This window comes from Anolis sagrei, chromosome 3 (genome assembly GCF_037176765.1).
Source record: "Anolis sagrei isolate rAnoSag1 chromosome 3, rAnoSag1.mat, whole genome shotgun sequence".
In the NCBI taxonomy this organism is placed as follows: Eukaryota; Metazoa; Chordata; class Lepidosauria; order Squamata; family Dactyloidae; genus Anolis; species Anolis sagrei.
Genome location: NC_090023.1, coordinates 161168215 through 161180317, shown reverse-complemented (window position 1 = coordinate 161180317; position 12103 = coordinate 161168215). Strand labels below are relative to the sequence as shown.

The 12103-nt window shown below is 38.5% G+C and overlaps 1 protein-coding gene across 4 annotated transcripts in view; it reads right to left on the bottom strand.

The window, feature by feature from the left end:
* The window catches only part of GRID1 (glutamate ionotropic receptor delta type subunit 1), a 1182427-nt gene that overhangs the window by 651539 nt on the left and 518785 nt on the right, over positions 1 to 12103 (bottom strand). For all 4 annotated transcript variants that reach the window (XM_060768968.2, XM_060768967.2, XM_060768969.2 and 1 more), the window contains exon 3: positions 6348 to 6632. In XM_060768968.2, the coding sequence (XP_060624951.1) occupies positions 6348 to 6632 (285 nt within the window). The remainder of the gene's footprint in view (positions 1 to 6347; positions 6633 to 12103) is intronic.

Genomic DNA, 12103 nt, shown 5'->3' with positions numbered 1-12103 from the left:
GAAAGGAAGAAACCATGAAAATGAACAAAATCTGGCTACCAGTATTAATAAAACTCAAAAATTACAACAGCAAAACAACAGAGAGTAAACAATCAGGCACATCGAATCACCTCTCAACAAAAGTTTCCCCCCAGGCACTTCCAAGCCATTAAATACTAATCAAGTTGGTCAGTTGAAACATTCACACCTAGCTCCAGCAGACAAAAGTCCTTTGTCCCACCCTGGTCATTCCACAGATATATAAACCCATTTTCCTACTTCCAACAGACCTCACTACCTCTGAGGATGCTTGCCATAGATGCAGGTGAAACGTCAGGAGAAAATGCCTCTAGACCATGGCCATATAGCCCGAAAAAACCTACAACAACCCAATTCTCCTGCCTATTCAAATACAAGATGAAAAAAACTGTAAAGTGATATTGTAAACATGAGGGACAGAATTGTGTCTTGGGTATATAATTTTTTTAGCACACTTGCCCTTTTTTGTTTATCACAGACTCCTTCAAACCTTTCCTGAGCTAAGGCATAAAATCAGAAGAGCTTCTTAATCTGATTATATTCAAAGATGTAATATATAAGATTCTCTGTCTGCAATGAAGAGAGCAGTAGCTCCTCATTTTTGCATTGCTATTCTGATAAATCTCTGTATTCATTCAGCACTACTTAAAATATTTCACATGCAATCTATGCAAACAAGACATATACTCTCATTTAATAATAGGATAATTTAGAGTTATGAAAAGAAGCGGCAATGATTTTGGCACTCTTCTCCACTTTCCATTTTCACTTTATCAGATTTCTAGTGTATTATTATATGTGAACAAAGATCTGAGGTGTAAAATATACTCCAAAAAACAAAACACAAAAAACTATTCAGCGTTGTAGTTGGTATATCTAGTAATCCTCTTTTGCTTGTGTTAAACAACTTGTTGTGCCTTATATATAACAAGAAACCAGAAATCTGCGGTAATGAAATTTAATTCTGGTTTATTTCTCCTCACCAAGGAGAGAGGGACCACTCCATCTGAGGGAATTATAGTATTATAAAGTCATAGCATTGGAAACAGGTCGCAGGTTCGAATCCGGGGAGAGAAGGATGAGCTCCCTCTATCAGCTCCAGCACCTCATGCGGGGACATGAGAGAAGCCTCCCACAAGGATGATAAAAACATCAAATCATTCGGGCGTCCCCTGGGCAACGTCCTTGCAGACAGCCAATTCTCTCACACCAGAAGCGACTTGCAGTTTCTCAAGTCACTCCTGACACGACAAAAATAAAAAATAAAATAGCATTGGAAGAGAATATAGGTGGGAATGTTTCTCCTCCTCCATGTATTCTCAAATTATGCTTTACATGGTTAATGTATGAATCTTTAAAAGCCACCAGTGATCAAGTTACCAAATGTTTTGAAAAATAATGTTCTCCTTAGGTAAAGAAACAATAGCTTTCCTGTTGTCATTATGTATGTACCTAAACTTCCCTTAATTTACCAAAGAACTCATATTTCCACATTATTCGAAAGTCTATATTTTTCAGTTTGATGGCCGAAAGCAAGGAGGAGCTGAGGAGCCTTCTAATCAAAGTGAAAGAAGAAAGAGAGGCTGACCAAGGGCAAGATGGATGAATGGCATCCTTGAAGTGACTTGATTGACCTTGAAGGAGCTGGGGGAGGTGACAGCTGACAGGGAGCTCTGGCGTGGGCTGGTCCATGAGGTCACGAAGAGTCGGAAATGACTGAACAATTGAACAACAATTTTTCAGTTTTGGAAAATGTGATCGTAATTGAATCTGCAAAGAGCAAACATCATGACTGTGCATTTGTGAGCAATCCCGATTTCATGCTGTGACGATGTATAACTTTTATTTCTATTGTTATGTGTTGTTTAAACAGTAGTTAATAAGCGGTAAGTATGAAGGATTATATTTTGTTAGAGATGGTGGCTGGTGGCTTGAGCTGAGTTGCCATAGCAACGGGGCGGAGCCAACTGCCTCTTCACGGGGCAGCTGTTGGAAAGTGGCAGTCTGTAAGCCGGTGAGCTACAGGGAAGGACTGGTTTCTCTAGTGGGAGAAACAGGGAGTTTATTTGTGACCAAAGGGGTTACAGGAAAGGACCCGGTAGGGATAAAACTACAGGGGGTTATTGATTCTGGGTTAACAATCAAGGTTTGGCTGGGAGCCAATTCTGTTGAATAGGCCTTTTGGCTTATTTGTTTTGTTGGGACAGTTGTCCAGAAGAGATACATCTGCTTATAGAAACCTCTTGGAAGTCTGTGCCTGAGGTTACTCATGAAACCTTACTGATGTAACCAATCAAGATTCGTGCCTCTTGTGAACAATTGAACATGTTATACTCCTGTTAAAATAAACTTGTTACTGTTTTCCTCAAGCCTTGCCTGATACAGTTTCTCTTTAGTCAAAGAGCCTGCATAAGAAGTAAAGTCAAGCCAGGGACAATAAATGCTACGCTATCAATACTTCTGTAAATAATAGTCCCTTTATAAACCAGCTCATAAGCTGATATTGATCATTGTCCGGCTTTCCTCACAGATTAGGGGGCAGTAATTTTACCCTCCTTTACACATGCTAACAACGCAAACCTGGACAGTACGGTCTTAGATGCAGATCAAAGATAGACTGAAGCAAGTACAACATTATAATTGCCTGTTTCATATTTAAGATATATATATATATATATATATATATATATATATATATCACATTAACTGCTCTTGACAAAACTTACCATACACATCAATTTGAAAAAAAAATATTGAAAGGAAAACTAGGAGAGAAAACATAGAATGGAACCTTAAATTGTAGATGTTTTTATCTGTTTTGTGTGTCAGTTTTACTGTGCAAAGGAACGGAGGAACTAGATGCCCACTCAATTCTCTGCCAGCTTGATTTCCCTCCTCCTCAAAAGGCAGTGAGAAAAGCAGTGATCAATTCAGGTAGGAGGAGAAAAAAGGGTGTGTCTGGTTACTCTCTTCCTTTGCCTAGGTGAAACAGACACATGCAAAATGCAGCAATATCCTTCTGATGTGCACATCACATGTATCTCTTTCTTTTTTCCTTTTTTATTTGTTTTTTTTTTTTTGGTTTTTTGACAGAACCCCACTGGTAGCCCTGCAACATGTGATGGGCTCCTGTGGGCTCCTTCCTGGCTACATCTTGACAGTGTCATTATTGTTGTTGTTCATTCGTTTAGTCGTCTCCGGCTCTTCGTGACCTCATGGACCAGCCCATGCCAGAGCTCCCTGTCGGCCGTCACCACTCCCAGCTCCTTTAAGGTCAGTCCAGTCACTTCAAGGATGCCATCCATCCATCTTGCCCTTGGTCAGCCCCTCTTCCTTTTACCTTCCACTTTCCCCAGCATAATTTTCTTCTCTAGGCTTTGCTGTCTCCTCATGATGTGGCCAAAGTACTTCAACTTTGTCTCTAGTATCCTTCCCTCCAGTGAGCAGTTGGGCTTTATTTCCTGGAGGATGGACTGGTTGGATCTTCTCACAGTCCAAGGTCTATGACAGTGTCATAGGATGGGTAAAAAGGCCCATGTGATGAAGTCCTTAGGACCAGACCATGATTCTGGTAAATGTAGGATAAAATTCTCCCATCCAGGCAGCCAGTGCATTCGGCCATTTCCTCTGGATTATGAAAATCTAGGAATTACTTTGCTGAATAGCAAAGATTGAAGGGAAGAAGGTTAAGTATGGGATCTCACATACTTAAATTTGAGATCCCATCCTTAACCTTTTCCCCTCAGAACTTTACTTTTTAGCACATATCTGAGGAGATAAGCTTAAATATGGGATCTCACAACCTTGTAATCTTCTTTCAGCTTTTGCAGCAGGATCCATATTTGACTATGGGGAACATCACTGCCCTAGTATCCCTGAATCCCTTTCTGTTTTTTTGCCAGTCACTTTTCAGCTTCACTGTATCTTAGGAAAAGATTTTTCTGGGTCACATCCATTTTCTCAGACTGCCTGTTTGACCAAAGTTGCAGATAGAAGAAAACCACACCTTTTTGAGCCTTTAAGAGGACAGCCATACCAATGTCAGAAAACATTGGTTTACAAAACTGTCCTTTCTCCTTTGACAGTGCTTTCTCTTGGTAATGTCTGACTCGTGGTTTTTAAAATTATTTTCCCTTGGTCAGTGGGATCAGTGGCACTATCCCATTATTAAGCAATTGTTCATAAATGGCATGCAGCGTGGGTACTATAGAGACCAGAAATATTGCTAGGCTCCTTTTCTCTCAGTAATTCCATTGTAGAATCAGGCTATGATGGACTCCACTACTGGCTTACAAATGTTTGGTGGATCCAGGCTGATTTATTTTTAAGTAAACACACAGTGGACTGTGCTTCTGGATGAACCAAAAGCAAAACAATATTTCATTATTTCTGCAAAGCTTAGTAGTGCCAAGCTTGTATATTGTGCAATCACGCCTGTTCTTAATTTGAAACACTGACCTTCCAATTTCCCTTTATTTTAAATTGGCACAGGTACATAGTATTTGCAAAACGAACCTGTATTCACAAACATTTAATTTAAACCTGTATTTACATTTACTAACAATAGTTCCCTTTCAGATTAAAAGGCTCCTCTACACACATAATTATATGCAAGTGGGTTTTTTCTATATAACAAAGGAGTAATGCTGGCAAAATTAAACACTTCGTAATCTGTGTTTACTACCCATAAAACATATTTCTCCCCACTCCAAATTCTTCCTTCATCTGCTTGTTCAATAGTCTCTTTTTATAGTGAAACAAAAAATATATCAAACATGAAGTCATTTAAAACTCCAAAGTGCACTTGTACACATTTAAAAACTGAACAGGGGTGTTTCTCGTATTGTCATCCAAGGACACCATATTACACACAGCGTACACAGAAAAGTTTCAGACCAGTTACAGTAATAGTCCTGTAACTGTGGAACCCATACCCACCATTTCATTCACCTGAACCTGGAACAGGGAGGAATTTACTGTTTCCAGAAGTTATCACAAAATTGCCTTGGAGGATCAAGCAAATTCTTAGAGAGGATACCTCTCAAAGGTTTTCTAAGACCCCATCTACACTGATTTAATGTAGTTTCTGAAGTCTTACTGAAAGTCTTGTTTTCACAACCAAAAGTCATTACAATTAATAGAGGCTCTCAAACATAATCTTTGGGATAATAATAGGATCACTAGTAGTTTGTGGTATAGTGGTTTGAGTGTTGGATTAAGCATCTCGGAGACCAGGGTCCAAATCCCCACTTAACCATTTAAACCCACTGGGTAATCTTGGGTAAGTCATGTTCTCTCAGTCTCAGAAGAAGGCATGGGCAACCCTTCCCAACAAATCTTGCTAAGAAAATCCTCTGACAAGTTTGTGTTAATGTCTCCATTAGTCAGGAACAATTTGAAGGCAACAGCAACATCAAACTACAGCCAAATATCTGCACCCAGGTACAACTGTACAGAGCATGTGTCAGCCAACTATTCAAATAACTACTTGTTGATCAAAAGAAAGTCCAACATACTAAAACAGTAAGAACAAAACCTCAAGTTCAGACTCGAACCACATCAGGGGTCAAAATGGGAGGGAAGCAATGTAGCAACACCCTATCTCACCCAGAAGCTTAATTAGATCTTTCTATTTATTCACTTTTAGATATAGTCAAAACAATTCCATGAATAGTGTTCTGTCCAGTTTGGCCATCAAGGTCTGTGGTTTTTCCCATTTGAATTATTTAACATATTACTGAACAAAAATATTTAACTTTCATGCCAAAAACAATATTCTTCATGTGGACTGAAATCATGACACAGAAGAAATCTATTCAATACATATCAGATATATGTTGTTGCGGTGTTTCTCATTGGAAAGGGGAAAGCAGGGTGAAAAGATATAAAGTGGAGTAATATGTCAAATTAATTTTTAAGTGAGAAAAGCAGAGATTTGAAAAGATGCACATCACAGAGGATCAGCTTGGCGCTCTTGTTGTGTACTGCCTTGCATATAGTATATGAACCCTGCCAATCAGTGTCAACAGTTTATTAATATTTGACTGTAAGATTGCGAGATGAATCAAACTTTAGCTGTCTTGATAAGGTGTTGCTAAGCAACTTGCAGTCTGGCTGAAAATTAGTTTTCACAGCAACCTCTCACTCAATCGAGAAACAAAAAAAGTGTGTCCATTCCAAATGTTTTCCCTGTCGGTTAAACAAAAACCCCAAAGTACTATACCAAAACATGTCTTTGATCTACCTTCCTCTGCAGAAAACAATGAATACAGAACGTTCAAAGAAATGAAGACTCAGGAGACATTTCTGAAATGATTCATGCCACTTACCGTAATCGCTGTCATAGAATACTATAAATTTTTGCCAGCGCAGTTCAGTTACTAGCTTCAGCATCACATCATTGAGGCGAACAGGCGGTCTGGCTGCTAACGTGTATTCCTCCTCTTCCAGGCTAGGGTTTAGGTGGCAAGCTGTCCGTGGGGAACCGCCCGTGTTGCGCTGTACAAAGAGGTGGGGGATGTGCATGGCATCCGTCAAGGATTGCAGGGCGTTTGCAGAGGCACAACCAGTGGAGGTCACTAAGGCTAATATCCCCAGGGTCATCAGATCACAGGCTGAGGAGAACAAAAACAAACAAAACAATGATGAAAATCTAGAAAGGTGTGTCCAAGACCACTATGTTGACAAGGGTATATACTAGGCCTGGGTAACATCGATTCGTTTTTTGGGGTTTTTTGCGTTTCGATATTTAAAAGAATTCTGAAATTTTCCTTTAAAAAAGTTCGATATTTACGAAATTTCGTAAATGGTAAAAAAATTACAAAACAATAACGAAACAATAACGAAACAATAACGAATCGATTCGTTAATGGCGGCTGCGATTGCGCAATACGCTAAAAAAACTTCTGAAGCTTCCCTCTCCCTCTGTTGTTGACTGTTGGTGTGATATTATAATTTTTTTTCACTAATTAAACAAAAAACATCTATAAAACTTGCCCCAGACATGCGGAAATAATAACGAAATGACCTCAAACCAATAACGAAACGAATACATAACGAAATACGAAGCATTTACGAAACGAATTTTACCACATGTGGTGGTCATGCCCCAAAGCGAGAAAATATTGGAAAACAATACAGGAAGCCTCTCAGAAGATATTTCAAACAACAATACAATTAAAACCAGAATATTTCCTTCTCGGCATCACGGATGAAGACATCTCGCTTGAAAAAAACAAAGACAAACTATTTACCTACTTGACAATGGCCACAAGGATAATATATGCCAAAAACTGGAAACTAAAGGAATTGCCAACCAAGGAAGAATGGGAAGCTAAAGTATCCGAAATAATGGATATGGACTTATTAAAATACTATTTAAAAGACCCGGAGGGCAAACCAATAAACCCATCAGACTGGACCCTTTACATAAATTACAAGGAATCACAACGAAGTCCACGAGGACTTGAGACTCCCAAGTGAGTACAAGTCACAGCATTGAAACAAGAAATTAGAGATTAGAAACTTCAAACAAAAATACGGTACAAGAGCGAAAACCAAAATCACCCAGTGAAGATAAAGGAGGAAGTCAACAAAAAGAACCTGTATCTAATCGATTTTTAACTGCAATGTATTTTCTCTCTCTCTCTCTTTTCCTTTCCTTCTTCCTTTTCTTTTTTCCTCTCTCCTTTTCCTTTCCCTCTCCCCTTCTCCTTCTCCTTCTCTCCTTAATCTTTGACCTCTATTAGCTCCCCTCCCCAATACATTCCCAACTCATCCTCGCACATCCCTATATCCAACCATCCCTAACCATCCCCCTCCATCTGACCCTCTCTCGGCTTTTAAAACATTTATAAGCAAAATTAAAATAAACATATTTTTTAAAAATAATAATTCAACCTGCTCCACAAAGCCCTTCTGAGGATGTCAGAATGAGACACATATGTATAAGACTATCTAAAGTGTTTGGGAAAAAAGAAGAGTACAAGAAATAAGACCTATGTTATCAAAGGCTTAGAGAATGCAAACGTATCACCATTTTCCCATCCAAAAAGCTTTCCTGTTAAATAATCTCATTATGAATGATTAGTGACCCACCTTCCAGTAGACTGGTGTAATATAAATAAGGATATTGCCTTTGGTCCTGGATGGAAATGTATGTCATCTGGTATTTTAATTTCACTAAATTACTAAATAATATGTTGTTCTGAGGTAGAAATTACCAAATCTGGTGGATGGAGTGGTCCTCCATACTAGTTGCCATGTATTTTCATTGTCCTGGATTACACATTCTAAGGAACTACAAAAAATGGGGCTATCCAAAGAGGATGAATAAAGGTGGGCTCCCTTTATTGGACCTCTGGTTGGAAACACACTAAAAATCTTTTCTGATCTTGGAGACTGTGAAGGGATAGGCCTGGTTAGTACTTGGCTGCAAGATCACCAAAGAATGCTAGGTGCTGTAGACTGGCAAAACCTCAGTATTCCTTACCTAAGTAGGTAATTGGTGTCACCAAAATGAGCCCTATGAAGCTTATTGTTGCCACCAAAATGATAGGCATCTTGAGAGCACATACACAAAACTCGATCCCATTCTGGGTGAAACGTGGGGTATAAACCCAATCAAACAACCAGTTGGTCATGTTAAAGTTAACTTAAATCACACTTAACAGATTCTGCTGAGCTCCAGAAATGTTTGAGGTAAGTCATATCTTCTTCACATACTGATGCTGCCACTCTACAGCCTATTTCTTATTTTAATAATGAAAGATTGAAAGATGTGGCGGAGAGCCGTATGGCCCTCCTCTTAGCTCTAGTTGTCCTCAAACATTTGGGCCCTGACCAGTTCAAGGAGATGTAAAAAGATCAAGTCCTTTTGGAGACTAATTCATTAAAAAATAGAAATGATCTTAAGAATAAAATTTGAATTAAAACCGGAATATCTTTTGCTAGGCATCACGGACTTTGACATGGACACAAATACGAACAAGATTTTTTTTCTATCTAATATCAGCAGCAAGAATAAAATTGGCCCAGCTGTGGAAATCCCAGGAAATCCCCTCAGTAGAGCAGTGGATGTTGAAAGTTCTGGATATTATGAATATGGACCTTCTTACTCAAAGAATATCCCAAAAGAGTAACACGACTAAAACAACAAACTGGAATAACTTCCTCCAATACTTAGAGGAGGTTAAAAAAGAATAATTAATAAATAATAATAAATAATAATGTCGAAGGCTTTCATGGCCGGAATCACTAGGTTCTTGTGGGTTTTTTCGGGCTATAGAGCCATGTTCTAGAGGCATTTCTCCTGACGTTTCGCCTGCATCTATGGCAAGCATCCTCAGAGGCGAAACGTCAGGAGAAATGCCTCTAGAACATGGCTCTATAGCCCGAAAAAACCCACAAGAACCTAATAATAATAATAATAATAATAATAATAATATAGTAATAAGACTAACAACAACAACAACAATACCAACATCAAATCTATTAGACAAATTACCCGCAGAATAAAAGAAAATTGCCGGCTTATAAAAATGAGGCAAAACTTAAAGGAAAATCGGACTTAATTTTCTCCACAAGAAGAAAAGACAAATAGTCCCAAGAAGGTGGACAACATGATTCATCCCTGAACAACTTGGAAGTGCCTTACAAAACGGACTTAATTCCCTTCCCATGAATGTGTTGAGAGAATGAGTGTGTGCGTGGGTGAGAGAGTGAGGTATATCCTCCCCCCCACCACACTTCAATTTTTTTTGGGAAGTCCTACTCTATGGGCCTCCCTTTCTCTTCTTTCTTCTGCACTTTCCTATTCCAACCTAATTGTTCCACCACTTCTTATGTATTCAAAAATCCACAATTAAAAATATTTTTTTAAGAAAGGAGAGGTAATAATATGGGTCTATGAGGGACCAACTGATACGTTTCATTGAACCTAACTGAATGAGACAACCCTACTTGGCTGGCTGGCACATGGTATTTTTAGGGACTTCTTTAAAAGGCAGGACAGTTTTTTCTTTACCTTGCAACAATTCCTCCAAAACAGCTTATTGAATGCATCTCTATAAAAAAAAGTTCTGAAAGCCTGCTTTAAAAGCAAAGTGAAGAAATGAATGTAGAACATTTATTAACACCATCATATATGTCTTTTTAAAATCTGGAAGAGCAGATGTACTTTCAAAGGCCTACGAATTTCAAGCCACCTGCTACTCGAGACTGACTGTTGAGCAAATTCTGAATGTTTTTTGTAGCTTGTTAAACTGATTCAGCCATTACTTGCTTCAAACAAAGGCAGCACAACTGTGGCATGTGTGTGTTCTTTCCCATTTTTCTTTTTTTACAAAGAAAAGGGCACAAAGAATTCAGTATTGTCAATTCCAATCACTTTTCTTTTTTAAGCTACAAGAAACAATTTACAAAGGCAATGCGAAGGCAGCATATATTGACTGAATATTTTAATATAGCCTCAGCAAAACCGGCAGTTATCTGCCCTGTGTCTAAATGGGCCAAATAAAACATTCTGCTGAGAGCGAAATCCAGGTGACATATGGCCAGTTATGCAGCAGAAATACTACTTCCAGTCTTTAATCTATTATGAGAAGAACTGACGATTACAGGCAGTTTCCAAGTTATAAAATAGGTTCTGTAGGTTTGTTCATGAGAATGTTTGTAAGTCAGAACAAGCACATTTTAAGTGTAATTCTAGCCACATGACACACAGAGAGCTTTGGATAGCATAGGGAATGCTTAACACCCTTTGTTTGTTTTGATGTCTGTGCCCCTGTTCAAAAGATGTCACCTCATTTTCTGCCCCTGTGATCATTAGATTTTGCAAATAAATTGGCTTGTTGTGGAAACTGTGACACAGTTAAAACAGTAGTAAAATGAGAATGAAACAAAATCATTAACTGAAACAATTTAATTAAAACACAATTATAAATTAAAATTTTAAAATTTGTCAAAAATAATTTAGCACCCCCTAGAACAAGGGTCCTCAAACCAAGGCCCGGGGGCTGGATACGGCCCTCCAAGGTCATTTACCCGGCCCTCGCTCAGAGTCAACCTAAGTCTGAAACGACTTGAAAGCACACAACAACAACAACAACAACAACAACCCTATCTCATGAGCTAAAAGTAGGCCCACACTTCCCATTGAAATACCAATATATTTGTTGAAATTGTTCTTCATTTTAATTATTGTATTGTTTTTAAGTGTTTTTTGTACTACAAATAAGATATGTGCGGTGTGCATAGGGATTCATTCATATTTTTTTTCAAATTATAATCTGGCCCTCCAACAGGTTGAGGGACTGTGACCTGGCCCTCTGTTTAAAAAGTTTGATGATCCCTGGCCTAGATAATTCCATTTTCTTACACACACACACACCCAAACACACACACACACACACACACACACAACAGCCTAGGAGCAGTATTTTTTTTAAAAAAAAATGAAATGGATTTACAGCCACCCCAAATAATTATAACTAAAAGTAGATATACTTAATGGAAGACCAACTTTAAAGGGATTGTAATAATTTACACTTCAATAATACATCTCTTTTCAGATGTTCAACATATTTCTATGCTTAACTGAGTATGTAGCATTTCTGTTAGTAATATATTACTGCCAAAAAAAGAGCATGATTACCCATAAGTAATTGTGTGGCAAAATGGATATCCAGTATAGCAAAATGGATATCCAGTATGCAAGTCCCTATCTAGAACATATGAGTGATTCCTGGTACAGAAGAGATAACTATGTTTGCTTTACTGAAGCAAAGCAGCCATGATACAATGTATTGTCGAAGGCTTTCATGGCCTGGTCAGTCCACAGATATATAAACCCCTTTTTCCCAGCTCCAGCAGACCTCTGAGGAAGCCTGCCATAGATGCAGGCGAAACGTCAGGAGAAATGCCTCTAGAACATGGCCATATAGCCCGAAAAAACCCACAAGAACTGAGCCATGATACAGATTACAACAATTGAGAAAATGGTAAATGGATCCACATAGGTTTGACACACCATAAAGTCACGTGAAGATGATATGCCCTGCCGTCTCAGAGCCTAGTGTTAGATTAA